A 25,484-nucleotide genomic window follows, 5' to 3' on the forward strand; every position below is an offset into this window, starting at 1 on the left:
TCAAAGTTTTTGTTACATGGAAAAAAAAGCTATTAATCTTGTTTTTAAAAGGAAAACACATACTGTCAATATAGTGATGAAGACTACTGAGGTGAACGAGGGCAAGAAATGGACAGTAACTCACGGACGAATCGGACGTTCTCAGGAAGGACACGAGGCGTAAAATGAGGCTCGTAACTGCAGCACGAACGGTCAAACAGGAAAACAAGCGGCTCATCCGTGCGCCGGGCGTCCATCAGCTAAAAACACAACACAATCAGGCGAAACTGGGTTGGAATTGACTTTAAAAAGTTGCTGTAGCATCTAAAAGGAGTCAAACATACGCTATAATCGATGGCACACTGCATGACGCTGTTCTGCGGCTCGAGGGCAAGTCCCGCCTCCAGTAGGAGCTCCTGATTGGCCGGAGGAATGCGAGTGTCTTGCGCGATTCTTTCCTGAAGGGACGCCACGTCTTCCAGCGGCTGCACGGAGTAGGTGAATATTTCAGCCGAGGTCATGTTGAGTACGTGGACCAGCTGAGAAGAAAGACGATAAAATTAGGCATATTTATGCACAACACTGGCGTAACGGGAGGATTAGGATGATTCTGAGGGGCCAGTTGCTGCTGTAATCGTTCCATCAGAGCTGCAACTAACGATTATTTTGATAAATCGATTAGTTGGTCGATTATTTCTTCGATTAATCGGATGAAAAAGCTGCTTCTCCTCTTTTCTTTTATTGACTAAACACACTATTCCACGTCCTGGCCAAAGCTGTCCTTCAAACTAATTTGCCAACTGAATGCTATGAAAACATAGCTACTATATCTATATCTATGCTACGTACAAAATAGCTATTAAGCAAAAGGAGAGTTTAAATCCCTACATTAAAAATTAAGATAATAATAAAGACAAATAAAAACACAAACTCAGTGTTGACAGATAAGAGGAACTGTCTGCAGGAACACAAACGTTCACTCTGGAACGTTACAGGATCATTCCTTTATCCTGTAAATGTTAAAATCGTACATTTATATTCAATTACACGTAGGCCTGTCACGATAACAAATTTTGCTGGACGATAAATTGTCCAAGAAATTATCGCGATAAACGATAATATTGTCGTTCTGAGACCATTTTCATTTAATATAATTATAATGGCATAATAATGCAGGTACACCTTTTCAACGATCTATAAACTTTTATTTCTAAAGAATATTAAACACTGAAAACGGAAAACATTTTAAATATCCAAAAAAATGAACAAAACAACCAAAAACAATAAAAGCAATGGACTCTTAGTGTCTGTTAACAAAATAAATGTCTGTTAATAAATAAAATGGATGTAAACAAAATTGCACTTCAAAAAATATTAAACATTAGGCTTTAGACATTAGGCATAAATAGTGATACATACATTCCATAACAGGCAAATCTGACAGTTAGGACCTTTGTAAACAAAACAAAACAAAAGCCTCAACAAGCCATTTCACACAATTTTGCACTGTTACTCCTGTTACTTTGTCAAGTGATTGTGTACTGTCGGGAAGACGGAGACGCGCTTTATTGTGTGTATATGCTATGCACTGAAAATACTTGGTTAGGATTAGGGGTGAGGAGTGCGTGCGTATTACACGCCATAAAGAGCGTATCATATGCACGCAAAAACTATTTTTGGCGTATAAATGGCACGAGAAATAACATTCGTGGTATAGATACGCATTTTCATGTGATCGGGCTCGCTGTTGCAACTCACAACTAGCGTCTTCTCTCTCTCCCGGCAGTCACCGCAAACATTCCCGCCGGCGCTTTCCCACACAAAGACCATGCAACTGACAAGAGAGTTCACTCCTCTTATACGCTAAAGAACCGAGAGTGGTCATCCAGTCTCTTTGGTAGAGACTGAGAGAGAGAGACGAGGAAAACAAACAAGCATGCAAATGGAATTATCGCGGCCGGAAAAATTATCGAGCTCATTTTTTTTTATCGTGCGATTAATTGACTTATCGACTATCGCGACAGGCCTAATTACACGCAGTTATCCCTTTACAGTTACCACTCTCATAAGATACTTTAATTACAAATACTTTAATGTTGACTTTTAAACCTCAATTTAACGTCCGACAACAGACATTTCAGCAAAATGAATATTTTAGCGATGAATATTAATAGTCTTCCTCTTTAACGCATGCGCGCGCCGGCGCTCGTTCAGTAAAGTCTGAAGTTTAACGCAGACTGTCAGGATGAGCATTCATGCAAAAAGGAAATACAGCTCAGTATGTTTCTCACACTCGAGAGCTTCAGCTTACCTTTAGATCCAGAATGCGCCGTAATTCATCGAAGCAGAAACAGGAGCTTTTCGGAGAGTCTTTGACACTCTCTGGACTGGTTTCTTTACTGTCCTCCTCCGGATCTTTGACCCCCTCCTGACTGTCTTTGCTCTGCTGTTTTAAATCTTTGCCTCGCTCTTTCGGTGACCATCTCAGCATCATTTGTAGCCAGTTCTCCAGCTTCCCAGCTAACAGTCTGAAGCACATGTAGAGTTAGATTAACCAGTCCAGCTACATATTCACTCTGAATGTGGTATTTTTCAGTCATATTTATCGATTTAGCTGTACTTGAAACTAATGAATGAATAATTGTTGTTGAATAATTTGAGGCCTATGATCAATCAGTTTCAAAAATAAATACAAAACCTGTCCTAATTAAAAAAAAAAGTTGACAAAAAGATTGATTCTAATATTTGTTGATAAAATAGCATAGATTTATAAGCTATTTTTCTGTAGGCCAGTCATTTTTGACCGGGAACACCACAAGTGTGACTTTGTGCCATTTTATACAAAATAAAAGCATTTCAAAACAAGTTTCTTGGTTAAACATCATAGCACACAATTGTGATAACCGGTGCAATTTGTTTTCATATTTTATGTAAAATTGACAAAATTATCCACAAATAACGCTTTTTTTTTTTTTTTTTACTCAAAAACTGAGGTATGTAAGCTCAGATAAATAAGGCCTACGATCGATCAATTCCAAAAAGAAATATAAAACCGGTCCTAATTGAAAGAAAACAAGTTGACAAAAAGATTAAATCTGATATTTTGTGATGATGTAGCATAATGAGAGATTTATAAGCAATTTGTTTGTAGGCCAGTCAATTTTTGACCGGGAACATCACATGTGTTACAATGTGGGGGGAAAAACACAAACATTTTTACAAAAAGTATCAAAAACAATTTGTGAGTAACTTGGTAAATTTTGGTCCAATGCAATAACATTAACTAGCATTTTCGGGTACGGGAAAATCCTCTCCGGGTCAAAATGACCCGAACACACAACATGATGGTTAATAACAGATTCCTCCGTTCACGTAGTCACATGACTCACTTGTTGAGGTTGTGTGGGTTCGGAAGGTGTTTGGAGAATCGAACTTCTCCCATCAGATCCTCGTAAACCACAATATCATCCAGTTGTTTCTGCAACAGCTTGCCGTGCCTGAGGAGAGAGAGAGAGAGAGAGAGAGAGAGAGAGAGAGAGAGATGTGAATTCAAACAAACCTGGATTTATTTTGCAACACAGCCTTCATTTTTCTCATATTCTCAGAGGTTATAATATAAAAACAGTCCATGTGGTGAGAATACTGGAGCACATCCAATCACAGTACAGCAATCCCCGGAATAATAAACTATTGTAGCAGGAATATTATCTTTCCTCAAACATAAGATGTTAGAACAATAGTGTTTATGAAGGTCTTTTCTGCATGAAGTACAGGAACTCTGGCTCAAGCTGTCAGGTCATGACTTATGAAAAACCGACTGTACTTTTGTTTTGAGTCTCGCTATTGGGTTCATTCACATACAGAACCCAACACATACCACTTTTACACTGCATTTAAACTAAATTTCCCAAATAAAATGTCCTTGTAACGGTTATACTCCTCCAACAAACACATATTTTCCACTGGGGTAAACTGCACTGAGCGGTTGAATGCGCTTACTCGATCCGCCATGTTTTTGTTTTGAAAAGTGTCTTATTTTACCCAGAATGCATTGCAGTGTAGTCCTACTTAAGATAGTCAGAGTCTTAAGTGCTTTGTGCAACGGTCTGATTTAGATGTCTATCTGAAGTCTGACTATCTACTATATCTAAGCCGTAGTCAAAGTCTATCTTTGTGAAATCGGCCCTAGTACACACGTGCCACCACTAGTATGTAAAAAAGAAAACAGCTATTTTTAATAAACAGTGTAATTTCCTCACATCTGCATCAGCTTTTACAGTTTATCTTCCGTATCAAACAGCCTGTTTTATTTGGCAAGATAGGTTCTCCGAGGCCAGCTTTAAAACAGGCTAAAACAACAACAAAACGGTATATTTCTTTCAATTTACCCTATCAACACTGATTTTGGTTTCTTTGAAGACCCAGGATTCTCACAGTCTTGGAAAAAAAACATGAATATATGAGGAAGCCTCATTTTAAAAGTGTAATATCTAGACCTGGAATAGTCATTCATGGAAATGAATCAAACCTTAAAGTGCCCCTATAATACTTTAGACTCCAAAACAAAATTAGGTAGTTTAAAAGAGTAGGAAACTTAATATACAGAAACTAGGAGTATCCAAAGATGTAAAAAAAAAGAAAAGAAAAGTAATTTACAGCAGATGTACAGGATAAAACTTATTCGCCTAAAAATGGGGCATTGAATACTCATGTCAATAGAGGCCTTGTAGAGAACCACTAAAAGAAAACCATCAGATCAGTGCAACCATCAGACCTTGCAGTGTAAAATTCAGTCAGCTGTGGGAATAATTACCATTGCACGGGTTGCCAGTTTGGTAGAAAAGGCCTGAATCCTGTGATGCACTCAAAAACCAGCGTCCCGAAACTCCAGTAATCCACCGCCACCGTGTACTTCTGCTGCTCTAACAGCTCAGGCGCCTGAGAGAGGCCGACAGTACAACACACGGACAAAATACTGTATATCAGTAAAGATGAGATGCTAATCAATCAAGAAGTCTGGCATTTTGCATAAATCCGTCGATGTACCCACCAAATACTGCAGCGTCCCAACAAACGAAGTGCACAGGCTGCTCTGGTCCAGCTCTTTAGCATAACCCAGGTCTATGATCTTATGGACCAGCTACAGGATGCAGGAAACATTCATGCTTCTTTAATTTAGCAATAAAATATGAGAGTGAAAATAGTGCCGTCTTAATGCGTTTAGAAAACAGAATTACTGCAAAATGTAAACAAAATATATTTTTTAAACATTATTATTTAGTGAATCGTATCTTTTGCACCAGTTCTCTCAACACTTACCCTTTTTTCTCCCTGTTGAAGGACTATGTTTTCCGGTTTGAGGTCTCTGTGAATAATTCTCATCCCGTGGAGGTACGTCAGCGCCGAGGCTGGAGAGAGACAGGTTTTTATTTATTTATTGGAAATATTAACATTTTAATGAGATAATCATCAATATAACTTAAGACACCAATGCTCTGCCAGCTCACCGGTCCTGAATGTACTGTGTGTTACTGTGGCGGTGACAAACCTCAGTGCCATTGATGTGTAATTTTTCAGCTAACAAGATATAAAAACATGTCTCAGGTTTTCTGTCTTTATTTTCTTTTGTGTTCAGGGAAGAAATAGTCATACAGATATGGAATGACGTACGGTTGAGTAATGTTAATGATGAGGGTATTCACATGGGTTTGAGGTGGGTGGACTATCACTTTAAGACATCAAACCCAACACTCCAGTTGACCGCCAGAGTTAAGTTTCCACATTATTTTTCTAAAGTCTTCCCAATAAATCCTCAATGATAAGGCCACGTAGGATAAGGATCTAACAGCCAGCCGATGTTACTGGAAACAGGACTTCCACGTCAACTGATGACCATGTTCATCTCAACATGTTTCGTTTAGGAAACCGCAGTGTTTTCTCTTGAGAGAAAACTGAACAGGATGCGGCCGGTGACTAAATCCAGGTTCATGTTGGTGATTTAACAGAAAAATCTCTGGTGGACCACAGAGTGACGATAAGGTACGGCACGATGACATGTTGTATACATCGGCATTTGTGGGCTATCATTAGATCCTTGTTAGTTGTGGATCGAGTGTAAACAAAGAGAATCTACTCACAATGGATAACAAACAGCAGGCGTACCTCATCAACCCAATCCAGGTCACAATATCTTATCTCTATAGTGACTAAAGGTCATAGCTCACTCATTTTCTCACCCTCAAACCAGTATGATTTTTTGTTTTTGTTTTGTTTTTCGCGGCACACAAAATGAGATGTGCAGCAGAACCTTCTGAAAGTTACACATGAAAATAGACCAATTCCTAGTTCTGCTTGTCAGAAGAGAACAAGTCCTCTTAAAAATGACCCCAGAAATCTCACATGTATCACAGCTTCACCAGAGATGTCTCAAACTGTGCTCACATTTGCCAAGATACTCAAACATTTCTCATCAAACGATCTGAGCTGCTCCACGGTCATTTATAGCTCTTTACTCTTACTGCATTACTTATTGACTCATTTGGGTCTGTTTATATTTCTAGGGATTCTAAAAAAAAGAAGAAGTCTAAAACAAAGTTAAATGACTCATAGTTAAATTAAGCTTAATACTTCCTTTTCTGTTCTACATACAAAATCAAGTCATGTACAGTCAAACCAGACACCATATATCATTTTTAATATCTTTTCAGGACACTATAGTTCATTTATGTAAGTTAGGATAGCAAGGTGTCTGAATACATTGTGGTTTGATTGTAGGTTTGGAACGAGATGAGGGTGAGTAAATGAATTTTTGAAGAAACTTTCCCTTTTAGGTCCATAAGTTTTAGTAGAGCCCCCACCATTTTCTCCATTTTCTTGCTAAAAAAGTCTTAAGCTGCATAATGCATCTGACGACTTCTCTGTGGTAATGTGTGTGTGTACATCAGATTGGTCTGATTCATACTCTCCACCACTTTCAGCTGCAAATCTGGGTTAAATATGTGATTTGGTTCATGTTCTGACATTTACAAGACCTGATGTGACACAAACGCAGATTCAGCAGAAATGTAAACTGACTAGTTCGGCTGACCTCTGTTTACGGCTCACATATGTTCACGTGCTCACGTGATAAAGGTCAACTAGTCTGGTATGCCGTCTGCTGGGACTAAAGACTGTGCTGGAAAAACTGAGTTGAACAGCTGCTGGTGTTATTTGTGTTGTAGGGCCCTATGAAATCTGTTTTATTTCTTCCCAAATCCCTTTTTTTTCTGTTTAAATTTTTCTGGATTCCGTTTTAATGGTTAAATTAAATTTCATTAATCAAAAAGCATGTCTAATTAAATTAAATTAAATTTAACAACAGCTTATTGCCAGTTTAACAAAAATTACAAAAATTACAGCTGTTTTATTTTTTCTCAGAAATTCTGTTTCAATTTTTCTGGATTCAGTTTTAATGGTTTAATTAAATCTTTTAGTAACTAAAAGCATGCAAAAATGTACATTTTTACAATAACAGGGCCCTATAAAATGCTTAATTCTAAGCATTTAAAAGTAAATTAAAATTTACTGTCAGAAATGGTGTGTAATCAAATGTTTTTTGCCAAACAAAGTGCTGCACAACACAAGTTTAGGGCCCTATTTTAACGATCTGAAACGCAAGTATCAAGCGCGAAACACAAGTAACTTTGTGGGCAGATCTCAGGTGCTGTTGCTATTATACCGGCGGGATAAATTACTCTTGCGCCCGACGCAAATCTAAAATGTGTTGGTCTGAAGTAGCTTCATTATTCATAGGTGTGGTTTGGGCACAACGTGAAATAAACCAATCAGAGCGTCATCTCACATTCCCTTTAAGAGCAGGCGCGCTTGTTCCATGGCGGATTGCTATTATAACGGCGGATTTGCCAGGAGTGGTTCACAGCCGAGGAGACCGACGTTCTCGTCAGGGCCGTAAAACACAGAGAAGTGACATTGGGGATGGAGAAACACACCCAAATTAGCTTCGGTTAAACAGGCGTATAATAATTTGGGTAAATGTGTAAGCTAGATTTATGCCTATTTTTTCACATCTTCATGGACACAACAATGATTTCCCTCGTGTGTTAATATTTTTCCTTGTAATAATGTATGATTTGCAAAAATGAAAACTGCTGCTTCTGTGTAGATGAGATAAGCAAAGTGTATGTGCGTTGTGCACACGCTACATTGATTATGGCCAAGCATGCACCCTTAAAATAGCATCTGAATAACATGCGCAACGCACCACTGACTTTAGACGAGGTTTCTCCTGGTCTGTGGCGGAATTGTTTTCTAAACCTGCAAAATAGCACCAGGGAACGTTTGCGCCGGAACACGCCTCCTCTTTGTGCTGAACCGCCCCCGGGAGCGAAAGTTCATTCCTTAGTTTACCGGCGTGCGTCTGTGGAGGGAAAAGTCCGCTGTGCGCGGGTGCAGAATAGGAATGATACATGCGTCGGTGTACAAAGTCAATTGCGCTGGGTGCAAGATAGGGCCCCTAGTGTTAAAATTACAACATGGAAGAAAATGTATGATTTTGAGTTTCAATAGTCTTTTTGCACGTTAATTTTCACAGACACTAATCCATATGGCAGTTTAAGTGACCAACCCTTTTCCGTGCCAAAAGCCAAATTCCGTGGCATTACACTGTAAATTAAATTTTTATAACTGGACTCCGCAATTCTGTCCGCGTTTTCCGCGTCGTGGAAATCATAGGACCCTAGTGTTGCGATTGGTGGGAATAACTTTGGACCGCCATTGGCTGGTGTATGCGGACTCACATATATCTTGAATCAGTGTCAGAACAGCAGCTTCTCTCATGCCGCAGCAGTTCTCAAGTAGATTCAGGTACTGAACATACAGAAAGCACAGAGGTTATTTTGATAATGCAACATGCAACTGAATCATTGGAATATTCATATACCATGGTTTGTACCATTATGCTGCATGTCCAAAAACCCATGCTATCACTATGGTGTTTGGCCAAAAAGCTTTTTTGTAAGTGCCATACCTTGCGTAGGTCTCCTCCCTGGCAGTACTCCATGGCCAGCAATGGCAGGTCGTTCGTGGCCAGTTTCTGGAGTTCTTCTGGAACGTCTCTCGCCGCCACCACATTCATGTGATTCAACCTGCAGAAGAGAGACGCTTCATTATTACGTGCAAACACTAAAGGACACAACGTACATATAACCCTCTTATAATCTGGGTTACAACATGTTGTTATTAAAAAATGTGTTTGTAATATTCAGACGGCTGGCCGGCCCTGCCCTACACGAACCTCCTATAAAACACACGCTCAGGACAAAGAGGAATAAAAACAGATGGATTCCAGGCACCATAACAGGATAACTGCAACGGCAACACCTAAAACTATCATCTGAGAAAATAAACAGCTCGTTTTAACCTTCACGTGCAACCATCCTGACATAATTGCTTTAATAACAAAAATTAGGCGTTGAGTAACAACAACGGGTGAGTTGCATAAGAGTTTCCGTACATCTCTTGCTTTTCTCGAGAAAGAAAGAATTAAGCGAGAAAGATTAAGCATCTAAACGTTCTTTCTCGAGAAAGATTAAGCATCTAAACGTTCTTTCTCGAGAAAGATTAAGCATCTAAACGTTCTTTCTCGAGAAAGATTAAGCATCTAAACTTTGAAACACTTTTTCCTTTCCTTCGATCACATGCCAAATACCTTGGAGAAACAAACCTCTTAATGTTCTTGAGATCATTTTCAATAGCAAAACGGCTCTCCTAAACCTTACCATTAAAAACAAAACAATTCACCAGTTGAGTAACTTCAAAGCCCACTGAAATGCCTTGAAACGCACAGCATTATTCAGTGTGTCGACGTAATTTCCACTGAAACGGGAAGATAAGGCGGGACATATCGAACAGCTTATATTAGTTTACATCACAGCTCGGCCAGAGCCGTTGAGCTCGGTAAAGCCGCAATTTCCTCCTAATCTCTAACCGTTTCTCCTCCTGATCTCCTCCACATCGCTTTATAATACAGCATATGTGCCGAATTCAAACGGGTCTGATACCTTTTGTGTTCTGCGTCGACTCAATCATATGATCCGCTCTGTATAACTTGTGTCTCTGGACCGGAGCTGAGGTGATTCGTGTAACACTAACGTGAAGCCAGACTTCATTCGCCCCAATGGAAAGCATATTTACACTGTCTGAATTGTTCCCTGTCCCCTCTATAGTGCACTGTGTGTCGTTCACCTTGTAGAAAATAGTAAATGTGTGAACAAGTGACCGTTTTCAGCTGCAGCTTCAGCAACTATTTATAGTGTAGGGGGCGGAGCTTCAGATTCTAGAGCGCATTTGATTGGACAGGAAACTCTGATGAGAAGCTGAAGTGCAGTGATGTCATCAAAATCATTGATCCATATTGGCGGATTGTCAAGTTTTGAATGCTTATATCTTCTAAATGTGAATTTTGGCATTGTTTTGAAGCACACTAGCTAATAGATAACAGTAAAGCCTGGTTCACACGGCAGGATAATTAGGCCGATTTTAGCCCCGATTCACCCCTTCCGACAATCTTAAGGATGCTACGATTATCGTAAAATAATCTGATCAGATATTCCTGCCGTGTGTGGTGTGTTAAGACTGCTCTCGTCTGCTCGGAAGGCTCCGATCTCAAAACGGGGATATCCAACATGTTGGATTTATTTGGCCCGATTTCTCCTCGTGTGTGGTGTCCCCCGGGGACAAACGCGCACGCAGCCTGTGGACTGTGGCGTGTAGCCAGTCAGAAAGCGAGGCGGCGAGGAAGCACCGGGAAACAAAATCAAAACAGCCGGCGGCATGGCGCACCATAAAGTCCAGTGGACGTCGGAGATCATCGCCTTTTCTTTTGATAAAGTTTTTTTTTCTGGTTAAAAACAAACTACAAACTATCGCCACTGCATCCTCTTCGTCCGCCATGATTGTTTACTCTGAAGTCACGTTTGATCTCGAGGGATTTTGCGAGATTTCCCGCCTGACCTGGGAATGCTCGGGAGTCAAATCGGTTCGTGTGTGATGTGTTGATTTTGCCGTGTGGCTGCGCACCACACACTGTACGACCAAAACCGTTAGACCCGTGATTTTGTGTGGGGTCTCTCAGGTTTGGAAAATCGGCCGACAATTTTAAAATCGTCCTGTGTGAACCAGGCTTAAGGCTAATATATTCATAGTAAAAGCCAAAAAACGTACATTTTGATTTCATGGGGACTTGAAGTTTAAGTTTAATTAAAATCATAAGTCGAAGATAACTTTACGATTTCTAATTTTCAAATTAGCTAATATTACCCACAACCCTTTGTGCTTCGGAAGACATTAGGTGTGTTCGACTTCTCTTTCACTTTTTTCAGCCCAAGTTTTATTAACCCAAGTGAAGTAATAATGAATTTCAAAGTAGGCTTAAATGGAAATTCATCCCGTTTTCTAAATTCATTCATTTCTAAAAAAAACTCTGTTCTGATGAAACAACAGGTTTCTCTCTGGTGTCGTATGCCGGACCCCACCAATTTCTTATAATCGACTACAAGCTTGCATTCAGATCTGCCAATGTACAGTCACCAATGTTGGACAGAACTAAGTCTCCGCCCTACATTGTCCCAATACTGCTGTATTATCAGCTTTATACAGCTTCAGTAAAAAGTTAATGTGTGTAACCTAAAATAACAAGACAAGTTTTTACAGTCTCTGAAAAGTTATAATATCTTATGCAGTGTTGCTTCTTGTTTGAAAAATAAACAGTGTCCAAGATGACCAAACCTTATACCAACCAGTGCTCTGAATCTTAATCTGAAGAAAAACAATCCTTGTTTGGGAAGTTATGAAGCAGACAGCAAAGATTCATCAAACGGTATTTTAATCATTACAGGCCCCACACGGTGACACTGAGTTGGGGTGACGGTGGACACGTCAGAGTCCAGCACGCTCCATAAATCACGGGTTATTTCTCATGACGGGTGAGTTTAATCAGACTTCATGCCGTTTTGACGTCAATATATTTCCTCGGAAAACATGACGGGATTCCTTTCCCTCCACAAAAGAGGGACATTTCTGAAATTGAACACTGATATAATCATTATTAAGGGTTGATCATCATTGAATGTGTGTGTAAACTAAAGAAACTCAGTCCTGGGTGTGTTCCCCAAAAACATCTGTGTGTGTGATGGTTGTGGTTTGGCGATATACACACTGAGGTCTACTAGAGGGTGTTTGAGTCCAGGTTTGTGGCTCAGACCAAGTCTGGGGACAATCTGCTATAAATCTGAGAAAACCAGTACGTCCCCCAACCCCTCTCGCTCGTCACACAACCACTGTTAACGAGAGCAATCCAACCACACCGCAGCGTCACGGAAACACTCACACTGTGACACTCAACGCACAACCAGTGGTTTTCATCATTCAAATTCATGTTGCATGCATAATTGAACCAGGTTGAATTTGGTTGACACCCAAACGGTAGCCTACAATTTGTCCTGTTGTCGCAGACATGCGCCTTCAAAAAGTTTGGATAATATTTCGGTAACACTTTATTTTATAGTGAATTATGCATAATTACATGCAACTAACCCTCAACCAAATCATACCCTAACCCTATTGTAAGTACATGTAGTCGCTTAATATTACTCAGTGCTTAAATATATAATTACACTGTAATAATGACACCTTAAAATAAAGTGTAACCCATATAGTTTGCATGTGTTCACACTAGGGGCCCTATCTTGCACCCAGCGCAATTGACTTTGTACACCGACGCATGTATCATTCCTATTCTGCACCCGCGCACAGCGGACTTTTCCCTCCACAGACGCACGTCGGTAAATTATGGAATGAACTTGCGCTCCCGGGGGCGGTTCAGCGAAAAGAGGAGGCGCGTTCCGGCACAAACGTTCCCTGGTGCTATTTTGCAGTTTCAGAAAACAATTCCGCCACAGACCAGGAGAAACCTCGTCTAAAGTCAGTGGCGTGTTATTCAAATGCTATTTTGAGGGTGCATGCTTGGCCATAATATAGCGTGTGCACAACACCCATACACTTTGATTCTCTCATCTACACAGAAGCAGCCGTTTTCATTTTTGCAAATCATAGGCTACATAATTACAAGGAAAAATATTAACACACGAGGGAAATCATTGTTGTGTCCATGAAGATGTGAAAAAATAGGCATAAATCTAGCTTACACATTTACCCAAATTATTATACGCCTGTTTAACCGAAGCTAATTTGGGTGTGTTTCTCCGTCCCCAATGTCACTTCTCTGTGTTTTACGGCCCTGACGAGAACGTCGGTCTCCTCGGCTGTGAACCGCTCCTGGCAAATCCGCCGTTATAATAGCAATCCACCATGGAACAAGCGCGCCTGCTCTTAAAGGGAATGTGAGATGACGCTCTGATTGGTTTATTTCACGTTACGCCCAAACCACACCTATGAGTAATGAAGCTACTTCAGACCAACCCATTTTAGATTTGCGTCGGGCGCAAGAGTCATTTATCCCGCCGGTATAATAGCAACAGCACCTGAGATCTGCCCACAAAGTTACTTAGTTTGATACTTGCGTTTCAGATCGTTAAAATAGGGCCCTAGAGCTGCACGATTAATCGTTAAAAGATTGCGATCCCGATTCAAATACTCCTAAATGACAACGACTCGCCCGTGTCTATTAAACCTTTGAAAAAATCATTCATTCAACCCGTTTTAAAAAAATTATTCATTCAGATTAAGCATTTTAAATAGACTGCAGCCATTATAATTTTTTCCGAACCTCTAGTAAATTTCATGATATTTTGTTTAGTTGCCTGTTTAGAATCGTGAACTCTGTTTGAAACGACAAAAATTGTGATTCTCAATTCGTCCAGAATCGTGCAGCTCTAGTTCACACACCCCCCAAAAAACTTAATACAATAAGCAGCTTTCCAATAAACAACTGGACATGAATACAGCCACAACAAAATCAGCCCTAAACCAATAACAGGAAGAAAGCCTCCGGAGACGAAGAGAGATGCACTTGCTCCTAATTTAAGATGAGCCTGAAGGTGTTGTGACGGAACAAACCGATGCTGAGGCCGTTAAACTGGGTCCCTTTTTACTACTGTGGTGTCATAAATCCATCCCTCTTTGTTTTGCTCAGAACTTTTGTTCATAAAAACACTTATAAATAGTCGAATAACAACAGAAGGCTTTGCGTGGTCGCTTAATGGACTGCACATTAGAAGATGGTAAACATAGCTGAGATTCAGTGGGCAAAAGATGGAAAAATACCACGAAAATAAGAGCGTTTTCTCTTTAAAGAAACATCTGCTATGACGTGAAAGCCAACTTAAAGTTGTCAGCCAAAAAAGATGGGTGTAGTCATTAGCAGAATTACTGTAAAGGAGTCATTGCATGTATATTATGTTCATTTTTGAATCACCCTGAGTTCCACTGTGAACCAAAAACAGTTAATTTGTTTTTCATGAACATGTTCCTCTCTCTCTAATGTTGATCAGACTCAGGCCCGGGGTGGGTAATCGGGAGAGGATTCATTTTTTTTCCCACATTTGTCACGTTAGTTACATTAGGCTACACACGTTCCGCAGTCTGACACCGCAGCCGCAGCGCGCAAGCCTCTGAATGGGTTGTACCATGTGAGGGAGTTCTCCTCTCCCCTCCTATAGAGTTGGTTGGGTCCATAGCCCGTCTTTTCCAAAACGTTTTCTCAGGAGTAGGCTACCGCGGCACCGCCGGCGCCTACCGATAGCTGGGCCGGACCTACCGTAACGGTACGTGTCAGGGAGGATGGATGGGAGGAAGAGGCCAAGAGGTATGGAAGCTTGTTTCCGCCACAAAATAAAACATTTTAAAAGATAATTGCGACTTTTTATCTCACTTTGCGAGTTTACATCTTTTTACATGATTTCTCAGAATTGCAAGATATAAAGTCGCAATTGCGTGAAATAAAGTCACAATTGCGTGTTATAAAGTCAGAATTGCGTGTTATAAAGTCAGAATTGTGTGAAATAAAGTCGCAATTGCTTCTAAAGTCTAAGTGAATTATTATTTAACCTTTACATTATTTGTTGAACCATGGTATTAATACAAACTACACAATAGTAAGAGCTGAACTGTTGAGCCGCCCTGACCAGCCGCCCTGATCAGACTTCTATGTAAATGCCTTTTGAAGTTAGGAGGAGAGCTGTGTGTGAACCGTACTGAGGGGGAAGAAATATGAAATCAACTCTGGACGTGATATATATTCACCTCTTCATGATCTGAATCTCTAAACTCCATCTCCCCTTGTTCTTGGCGCTGAGCTCCTGCCGGCACTGTTTGATGGCGATCTGAACGCTGCTCTCCTGTACACACATACACACAGATATACCAACACATGTTAGAAAACATTTACCATGACAATACCATAGTGCATTGATGGTATCAGATGGTAATGCAATAGTAGTTTAAAGTCACCCTGTAGTCAATAATTATGTCCCTTCAAACTCACCATGCCTTAGAAAAACATTCTGTCATGCCTTAAAATATCTTGAATGTAACTCGACACCCTTGCCTCATTTAGTATGCGCGGTTCTATGAATATGCAAATGAGCCCCGCCTCCACTCACTCACTCAGCTCAGAGATCCACTGGTTGACGATCACACGTTGATCTGATTGGTTACAAGGTAGTTTGTGACGTCAGAAACGCCAGCGATTTCAAAGCGTGTTTTTGAGACTGTCTTTGGTTCACTGCAGTTTTAAGGAGAGAATACTCAGCAATGCTGTCGACTTATGAATTTACACATGCTTTGTCTTAAAGCATATTAAAAACACCACATAGACACATAAACAACATTAAAAGCTGGACTTTCACCACAGGGGGACTTTAATTTACAGCAGGCACAAACAATAGTGATCCGCTTTCATTTCACAACCACAATGTCTCACGAGTCACGATAGATCTTTATTTTCACCATTAGAACTATTTTCTTTACAATACATGACCCTTGCTTTAATAATAACACATTTTATTTATAATGCGTTTTTTAAACATAATACATATAAACAAATAATTACATATTAAACCTATACTAAAAGGTGTGTTTTGGGCATTTTTTCCCCCCAAAATATTATACATATATAATGTAATGCCATTCAGACATTTTATAAGTGTCCATATACTTTTGAAAGCCACTTTATACCATATTTATACATGTTAGTTTTTGGAAACTAAACTAAACTAAAGTGTCATGAGGGTGAAATGTTGACCTTTGGAGCCTAATGTGAGTCTACAAGCATAATGAATGAGTGATAAATAATGAGTGTCTCTGTGACGAGTAAATCTTATGTCATATTATAGTGAAATTCAGGGAGGAAATGTATTAGGCGGCACTCTAATTCCATCATGCCCATTTCCTACGGTACTTCCTTTCGTGACAGGAATTATGACGACCGCCGGAAATGGCAGAAAAAGAGAAACCAATGCAATCAAGGTGAGTAAGCGAACATGACGCATTGTTCATTTAGTGCGCTCGATGACATCATGACAGGATTCAGGAGTCTTTAACTGCAGTGGCACAAATCTATGGTTGAAGATGCTTCCATTTTGCACTCATTTTATGTGATCATTCAGTGTGGTCTGAGACGTTTGCACATACAGAGCAGCCACTGACACACAAAACCAGCATTTTCACACTGGTTTCATCAACATCCGCTTCACCAACACCCCGATTATTATTGGTGACAGGACATGATGTCACCACTGACCACACAGAGTATGAGTCTGAACACAAACTGTGCTTTACAGGATATAAAGACACTAAAATGGGATTTTGTCTTTAGATATGACTCTTATATATGACTAGATATGCCCTTTAGATAAGTTTTCTTCAAATGTTTTATGGTCCAGCGTAGGGGTGCACGATTATGACAAAAATCATAATTATTGATTATTCCCTTGAAATTGTAATTGCAATTATTAACTACGATTATCATAATTTACATTGAATGGTGTTTTGAATAGCTTTATGCCATTGTTTGAAGCGACTGCATGCCATTTTGTTCATATCAAAATACAAGCTGAAAACTTCGCTTTTCTATCGCATTAAGCTTCAAATGTCAAATATATTTATTTATTTAAAGAAACCAAAGTAAGAAAAAACCTTAAGATAAGCTGTAGAAAGAAAAAACACACATCTTAAGCACACAGAATACTGTCAGTGAACTTGTTTTTTGTAATTGCGCCTTTAAACGATTACATAATTGTGGCATCCGTAGTTGTAATCGCGATTACAAATTCGATTAATTGTGCAGCTCTAGTCCAGCGCGTGAAACTGGTGCATCTGATCATTAATAAAGTAACATGAAGACTTATTAAAATAACCCTGGTAACAGCAAACAAACAGGATTCATTAATTAATGTTTAATCTTCTTCAGCATTCCTTGAAGACTATATGACCATGTCATGCTCAGTAAACCTCTTTAAGCATGTGTGTGTTTCAGTGTAACTACAGCAGGCAATGAGTGATCATGATGTAATCGTGACAGGAAGTGGGACAAAGCAGGTATAGATGCATTTCCTCCCTTCATCTCATTGTTAGAGTCCCAGTGCTGTGAAGGTTAATTCATGGGAATCTGAAGTGCCTCTATTTTAGGATGTTCAAACACCTTTATCCTGATTTGCTGTAGCCGGATGGGGTGCGACGACCGTTTACCAGCAGACCGCCCGAAAAAAAGACAGCGACTCCAATTTAAGGAACAAATTAACATGATATGAGATTTAGCTATGGAGTACATGTTATTGGATCATCATCCTGGAATAGAATTCCTATTATTATCCTAAACCAGTGATCGGCAATGTGTGTCATGAGGTGCCATTTTTCATTAAAAGATAATTGTGACTTTACATCTCGCAATTCTGACTTTATAACACGCAATTGCAAGTTTATAACTCACAATTCTGACTTTATAACACAATTGCGAGTTTATAACTCACAATTCTGACTTTAAAACGGATTTGCAAGTTTATAACTCACAATTCTGACTTTATAATGCATTTGCGAGTTTATAACTCGCAATTCTGACTTTATAACACGCAATTGCAAGTTTATAACTCACAATTCTGACTTTATAACACAATTGCGAGTTTATAACTCACAATTCTGACTTTATAACGCATTTGCGAGTTTATAACTCACAATTCTGACTTTATAATTATATTTAATTATTATATATATATATATATATATAATATATATTATATATAATAATTATATATAATTATTATATATTACAGACCTATCTCTCTCCTACCATTCATTGCGAAAACACTTGAAAGAGCTGTTTTCAACCAAGTAACATCCTTCTTGTCTCTAAACAACCAGCTGGATGTCAACCAGTCTTGCTTCAAGAAAGGGCATTCAACTGAGACTGCATTACTGTCGGTCACAGAAGCCCTACGGATTGCAAAAGCTGCTTCCAAATCTTCACTCCTCATTCTCCTTGATCTGTCTGCTGCCTTCGACACTGTGAACCATCAGATCCTTATGTCCAGCCTCTCATCACTGGGCATCACAGGAACTTCACTCCACTGGTTTGAGTCCTATCTCACAGGTAGGTCCTTCAAGGTCGCATGGAGAGGCGAGGTATCCAGAGCACATCAACTGACCACAGGGGTTCCCCAGGGTTCAGTTCTTGGTCCCCTCCTCTTCTCCATCTACACTACATCACTGGGACACATCATACAGGCACACGGTTTTTCCTACCACTGCTATGCTGATGACACACAGCTCTTCCTCTCATTTCGACCAGATGATCCCACAGTAGCTGCACGGGTCTCGAGCTGTCTGGCAGACATCTCCACATGGATGAAGGAACATCACCTGCAGCTCAACCTGGCAAAGACTGAGCTTCTCGTCCTCCCTGCCAATCCGTCTCTACAGCACGACTTCACCATCCAGCTTGATTCATCATCAATCACCCCATCAAGGTCGGTCAGAAATCTGGGAGTAACGTTTGATGACCAGCTGACCTTCACAGATCACATTTCAAAGACAGCTCAATCATGCAGGTTTGCACTGCACAACATCAGGAAGATCAGGCCTTTCCTAACTGAGCACGCAACACAACTCCTCGTCCAGGCCCTGGTCATTTCTAGGCTTGACTACTGCAATGCTCTTCTGGCCGGACTTCCAGCATGTGCAACCAAACCTCTACAGATGATCCAGAATGCTGCAGCTCGTCTTGTCTTCAACGAGCCCAAGAGGGCCCACGTCACTCCTCTGTTCATCTCTCTGCACTGGCTACCTCTCGCTGCTCGCATCAAGTTCAAGGCATTGACGCTTGCTTACAGATCTATCACAGGCTCAGCTCCCTCCTACTTTCACTCACTCCTACGAGCCTACATCCCTAGCAGACGCCTACGATCGATCAACGAGCGACGTCTCGTGGTTCCATCACAGAAAGCCACAAAATCACTTTCCAGAACATTCTCATTCACAGTTCCATGCTGGTGGAACACTCTCCCCACCCTCATCCGGAATGCAGAATCCCTGACAACATTCAAAAAACAGCTGAAAACCCATCTCTTCCGTGAGCACTTAACTTCATAAAAAAATAAATAATAAAAAAAAAATACCTTTCCCTTTAAAACCTCACTTATCGTGCTTATGCTACTCTGAATAATGCCTGAACTTCGTATTTTGAGCACTTCTTGCGTTGTTGTTTTTGCCTCTTCATGATGACTCGCTTAATTTAGTCCTAATTTGTAAGTCGCTTTGGATAAAAGCGTCTGCTAAATGACTAAATGTAAATGTAAATAATGCATTTGCGAGTTTATAACTCACAATTCTGACTTTATAACGCATTTGCGAGTTTATAACTCACAATTCTGACTTTATAACACGCAATTGCAAGTTTATAACTCACAATTCTGACTTTATAACACGCAATTGCAAGTTTATAACTCACAATTCTGACTTTATAACACAATTGCAAGTTTATAACTCACAATTCTGACTTTATAACACGCAATTACTAGTTTATAACTCACAATTCTGACTTTATAACACAATTGCAAGTTTATAACTCACAATTCTGACTTTATAACACGCAATTACGAGTTTATAACTCACAATTCTGACTTTATAATGCATTTGCGAGTTTATAACTCACAATCTGACTTTATAACTCGCAATTCTGACTTTATAACACGCAATTGCAAGTTTATATCATGCAATTGTGAGATAAAAAGTCACAATTGCTGTGGCGGAAACAAGATTCCATAATATTTTGTATAATAACCATTTTCAAAAAAGTGAACAATTAACAAATTTCAGTTGAAACCTGAACCAGCCTGATGATCCGTGTTATTCCAGCATAACATGATCAATCACAGACTTGGGTAAAACTTTATTTTACAGTGTCATTGTTACATGTTGCATGCAGTTACTATAGTAATAACTATAAATTATGCATAATTACATGCAACTAACACTAAACCAAACCTAACCCTATAGTAAGTACATGTAGTTACTTAATATTACTCAGTACTTAAATGTATAATAACAGTGTTACAAGGACGCCTTAAAATAAAGTGTGACCCAAACTTGCTTATTTGATTAGTAACAGAGCAGAAAGTTAAAGCAATTTTCTAAATTAAAGCGAAAAATGTTTCCATCTCCACTCAGATCATGAATCACCTATCATAAATTAATATAATTATAGTGTGCCTTTCTCCACACTGAGCATCTGCAGTTACTCCTTTATATACTATACAAATATGCATTTCACAATATATTTAAACAGGAAACAATAAATCAGTTAAATGCATCCTCTGCTCATGATGCTAATGCACAGCAGACGGTACATGCAGACTGACACAGTCATCTACTTCTGTTTGTCTAACCAGCCTGATTCATGTATAACACAACTCTTTAGATTAATGTGACGTTAGTCCCGTTTTTTAAAGCTTCCCAAGCTTGATAACTCAGCCCTAAAAATCTGAGGAACATGAGAAGTTGATAAGAATGTTGTTGAAACCCTAAAACTAATTTGACTGCTAGAAGGAATATTATTCCAGGAACCACAAGGATGTTGATCCAGGAAAAGGTTCTAGTGTAAATCACGTTGAGGGAATGAGCATTGGGTTTTATGAGTGTGCTATGCTTGACTGTGTCTTTGTTAGGAGGAAATCATATTTTACCTTGTTTTGCCAGAGAGTGACATTCCCGAAGCCTCCGGTTCCCAGTCGCTCTTTCAGTTCCCAGGGGCCGCACATCTGCGGCTGCATGGATGGAGGACGGCTCATGACGGACCCTCAAACCCTGGAGAGAGAGAGAGAGAGGAACACAATCACAACGATTAATGTTAAAAACACAGATATACATGTGTACTAGGATCATATATGTGTGTGTGAAAATACAGGAGCAGAATATGGCATCTGAGGAGGTCCTCAATTGTAAAAATGATGCATAAACTAAGTGTTTTATGATCATTATTTATTTATTATTATTTAGTAACAATGTTTAGATTATTATTAGTATATATGTGAGGGTTTTGGTTAGTCTATAGACATTTAAAGACTGAGAATAAGAAGCAGCACAACACTGATGATAATCCGAAATGTATCTTGAGCAGCAAATCATCATATTAGAGTGATTTGTGAAGGATCATGTGACACTGAAGACTGGAGTTATGATGAAAATTAATCTTCGATCACAGGATATAAATGACAGTTTACAGTATTTTCACATAGAAAACAAGTACTGTTTTTACTGTATTTGATCAGATAAATGCAGCTTTGGTGAGCAGAAGAGACTTCTTTCAAAAACATTCATAAATATCCTATTGACCCCAAACTTTTGAACTATATATATATATATATATATAGGCTTTTGTGTGAATTTGATGTTATGAAACACTGTTTTGTTCTGATCAGCGCATTTTTGAACACAAGATCAGATCAGTTTATCAAGCGTCCATAAAACTGCTGTATCACATGGCCTAATAATATAACAATACTAACTGAAGTCCTGTTTATTCGCAGTATATTGTATATGTTCAGTAAAGTAGCTCGTTAATGTGAAGTGATTTTACCTGCCGCTGTCAGATTTGATCTGGTTTACTCCAAAACACTTCTCAGATCAGACGATTCCTGCGATCTTTACACATCTACGGATTTCTTTTTCGCAATCAATCAGTAAAATGTTTGTGATTATGTTTGAAAGCAGAAGAGCATTGAGTTTCTCTACTTCCTGAAACTTTCCTTTCCCGTAAATATTGTAATAGAGCAGACTCGCGAACTGAAGTAACATCCGTACTTACAATAGGCTACTAATACTCAACATACGGTAGATCAAATGATCATACTTACATTTCTGTACAATAACTACAGAATATTCTGTACAATAACATAACAGTTTTTGACTTTCTCAAAGTTTTATGACTTTTTTTGTGTGTAAATCCACTTAATGTTCAGAGTGTTTAATATTTTCCACATTAATTTCCCACATGTTTAGCATAATTATGTGGTTTTGTTTTATTAATACTGTTCATACTTTTTTCCTTATTTTTTTCTCCTGAAAGAATGGAAGAGAAATGGGACAACATGCCCCATAGTTGGGGCACATTGTAACATATTACAGCTTAAAATAAAGACAAACTAAAATATTGTGTCAACAAAATATAATTATTAACTTTTTCATACAAAGTAATGTATTTTTTAATAATTAAAAAAATAATAAAATTTTTTAGTTTGACAACAAACATTCCACAAAACATGCGACATAGTTCAAAACAATAATAATTAATAAATTCTGAACATTGATTCTCAGTCTTTATTCACATCTTTCTCATGGTTTCATAAAAAAAGTTGTTAATGTGAATGATATCGCTAACATCATAGAATAGCAACCTTTTAAAATATATTTTCATATAGGCTATGCTGAATGCAGAAATGATGTGCATTGTATAAAGGTGTATCCATTTCCTTTTGAATCACTGATGCATACGTGATCATTTCCTCAAAAAGTGAGTTGTTAATGATGATTTCCTGTGGTGCCACCCTCCGAGAGGACAGATTTACTGATATAACCTCGAAAGATGGAATTTCCTTCATTTGTTTCTTTTTTTCTGTCAAAGGATTGATGTGTAAAGAATTTAGACTAAATTGTTTTAAAAGCTATTGGGAGCAATGCAACTTTAAAAAAGGTCAAGTAAATGTTTAATCTAATGCATAAAAAGCAAACATATCAAGTTTTTAAGAAATAACTTAATAATATCAGATAAATAATCATTTGACTGGGTCTCGGTGCTTTCAGGACTCCTCTCATCTCGGCCATGACCCGTTTTCTCTTTAAATGTCCAAATAAAAGGTTGATTTTACGGGTTTGTTCCTCAGAGATGTTCATTTTACAAGAACTATCGTGTTCCTAAATAACCACAGTAACATGATCGGTCTGATGTCCTGCGTCATTATGAATAATCTGATCTCTGAAAGACTGAAAGTGAATCTAAGAAACTTTCGGCCTACACATGTAATCGGTGAGTAAATAAACAGAAGGAGGGTAAACAGCTAAATCTTTTTAATCAGATGCTCTTATGAATCGCATGTTGCCACATCTAAGAAATTCTACTGTGATTTGCGTATGGCACTTTGGTGACGGTCCATTCTGGTCACTGGCTGATGTTCTGGTGTGAGTGACGAAGATGGCGTAGATGTGACGTCCTGAACCACTCCAGCTGCTCTCGGTGTGTGTTTACACAGAAGTTTCCTGTTCTCGTGCATAATACTTGATGATAAAAGGAGATAATCTGTGTGTAACATTATACAGATAATAAACATGCTTGAGTCACACAAAGACTGTCACGAAGAGCACTATCCATACTGTATAATATATAAAAATCATCTTTCTAATCAATACATGATACATGAATCAACGTGAATTACAATAACATTGCGTGACATAAATTCACTAGGCTTTAATCGCAAACATATGACTACATAACTGATTTCCCCATTTTTGTCAGGCTGGTTTGTTAGTGGGGATTACATCTTTACACCAGTAGGTGGCGACATTTAAGTGGATATTGAATCATTCATTCAACTGATTCATTCAAGAGTTGATTCATTCATGAACTAAATAAGTGAGTGAGTCATTGAATTATCCACACAATGGATTCGCTCAACAACAGTTGCTGAATTCAGAACCACATGCTAGTACTACCATACTAGCATACTACTACTCTTACTAGTACGTGGTTCCGAATTCAGCAAATGTTTTTATGCAGGAACGAAACAAGTGAGTGAGTCATTGAATCATCCACACAGTCGATTCGCTCAACAACAGGGTCTGTATCCCAAATCGCATACTCTCTTGAGTAGGTGCTTATTTTGAATAAGTAATTACTTCACAAACACTAAATAAGTATATTATATATAGTATGAATGTGTTTAGTATGAATGTATTCCAGACAGAGGCTTCTACATCCGCCATGTTGTCATTATCATGTGACCTACCAGTGTCAGTTACACTACCATCAGAGCCCGTCTACGGAGAGCCTGCCCACTCCCTATTAAGCTCTATTGTACCGAATTTTGGTTGTAGTACCACCAGAGTTCCACTGGGGGCGATCGCCCATGAGTGCAGAATGAATGGGAGTCTATGGGGCTAGACAGCTAAATTTGTCTCTTTCACCCGATTGCCGTTGAGAAATCTCAGATCTGATTGTAGGTTTTGCAAGTTCAACATGGGTTTTAGGTCGAAAGTTGAATGAACGAGTACTTATGTCCTTTTGATTTCTTACAGGTTGAGTTGTTGTTGCCCATAACACGCTAGCATTCTGCTAATGAACGCTGATTGGTCAGTGAATGACTGATTACGACCAGAGATATCGCTTGATGGCATCGTGTCATCCGCAGCGGGACCAGAAACAAACAAAACAAAAACTTTTCTAGCACGTGTGTTTACCTGTGTCAGCTGTGTTGTTGATGTCTCGAGTGAAAAGAAAGTGCAGAGTGCGAAAGCACCAGAGTGACTGAAGGATTGCCGTAAAGCAGTATCTCTGGTCGTACGATGTGTATGACGTCATTGACACTTTAAAAGACTTTTTAAAGCAAATAAGTGACTCAAAAAAATCTAACAGCCAGCAATGTGTAATTTCTTTGCATCTCCTTTCGAATACAACATTCAAATTACTAGACAAAAAATTATATCCTGAGAAAAGTGGATTTTTATTGGTATAGTGCCATAGACCTCCATTCATTCTGCACTCGTCCTGTGAGCGCCCTCATATGGAATCAGAGAGGAACTGCAACCAGTTCAGTGTACTGAGAGTGAAACTTCTCGCCATATTAGACATTCTCTGCTACCATTCATAAATCCTCTCCCGTGGCCTCATGGGATAGTAAAGTGTCCATCATAGAAGTAGGTCACACGGGTACTTTTTATGTTTTAATGATGAACGAAACAAATGAGTGAGTCATTGAATTATTCACTGAACCGATTCGTTCAACAAC

At 39.0% G+C, this 25,484-nt stretch overlaps 1 protein-coding gene across 1 annotated transcript in view; it reads right to left on the reverse strand.

Moving 5' to 3' along the window:
* ikbkb (inhibitor of nuclear factor kappa B kinase subunit beta) overlaps window positions 1-22,250 on the reverse strand; it is a 37,562-nt gene extending 15,312 nt beyond the window's left edge. The window contains exons 1-12 of the mRNA XM_084388617.1: window positions 22,064-22,250; window positions 21,171-21,291; window positions 15,238-15,332; window positions 9,005-9,122; window positions 8,775-8,844; window positions 5,299-5,387; window positions 5,030-5,119; window positions 4,793-4,917; window positions 3,369-3,476; window positions 2,291-2,507; window positions 324-518; window positions 125-239 (exon numbers count right to left, since the gene is read on the reverse strand). Of these exons, the coding sequence (XP_084244743.1) occupies window positions 125-239; window positions 324-518; window positions 2,291-2,507; window positions 3,369-3,476; window positions 4,793-4,917; window positions 5,030-5,119; window positions 5,299-5,387; window positions 8,775-8,844; window positions 9,005-9,122; window positions 15,238-15,332; window positions 21,171-21,275 (1,327 nt within the window). The 5' untranslated portion in view covers window positions 21,276-21,291; window positions 22,064-22,250. The remainder of the gene's footprint in view (window positions 1-124; window positions 240-323; window positions 519-2,290; window positions 2,508-3,368; window positions 3,477-4,792; window positions 4,918-5,029; window positions 5,120-5,298; window positions 5,388-8,774; window positions 8,845-9,004; window positions 9,123-15,237; window positions 15,333-21,170; window positions 21,292-22,063) is intronic.
* Between the last annotated feature and the right edge of the window lie 3,234 nt (window positions 22,251-25,484).

This window comes from Rutilus rutilus (genome assembly GCF_951802725.1).
Source record: "Rutilus rutilus genome assembly, chromosome: 19".
NCBI lineage: Eukaryota > Metazoa > Chordata > Actinopteri > Cypriniformes > Leuciscidae > Rutilus > Rutilus rutilus.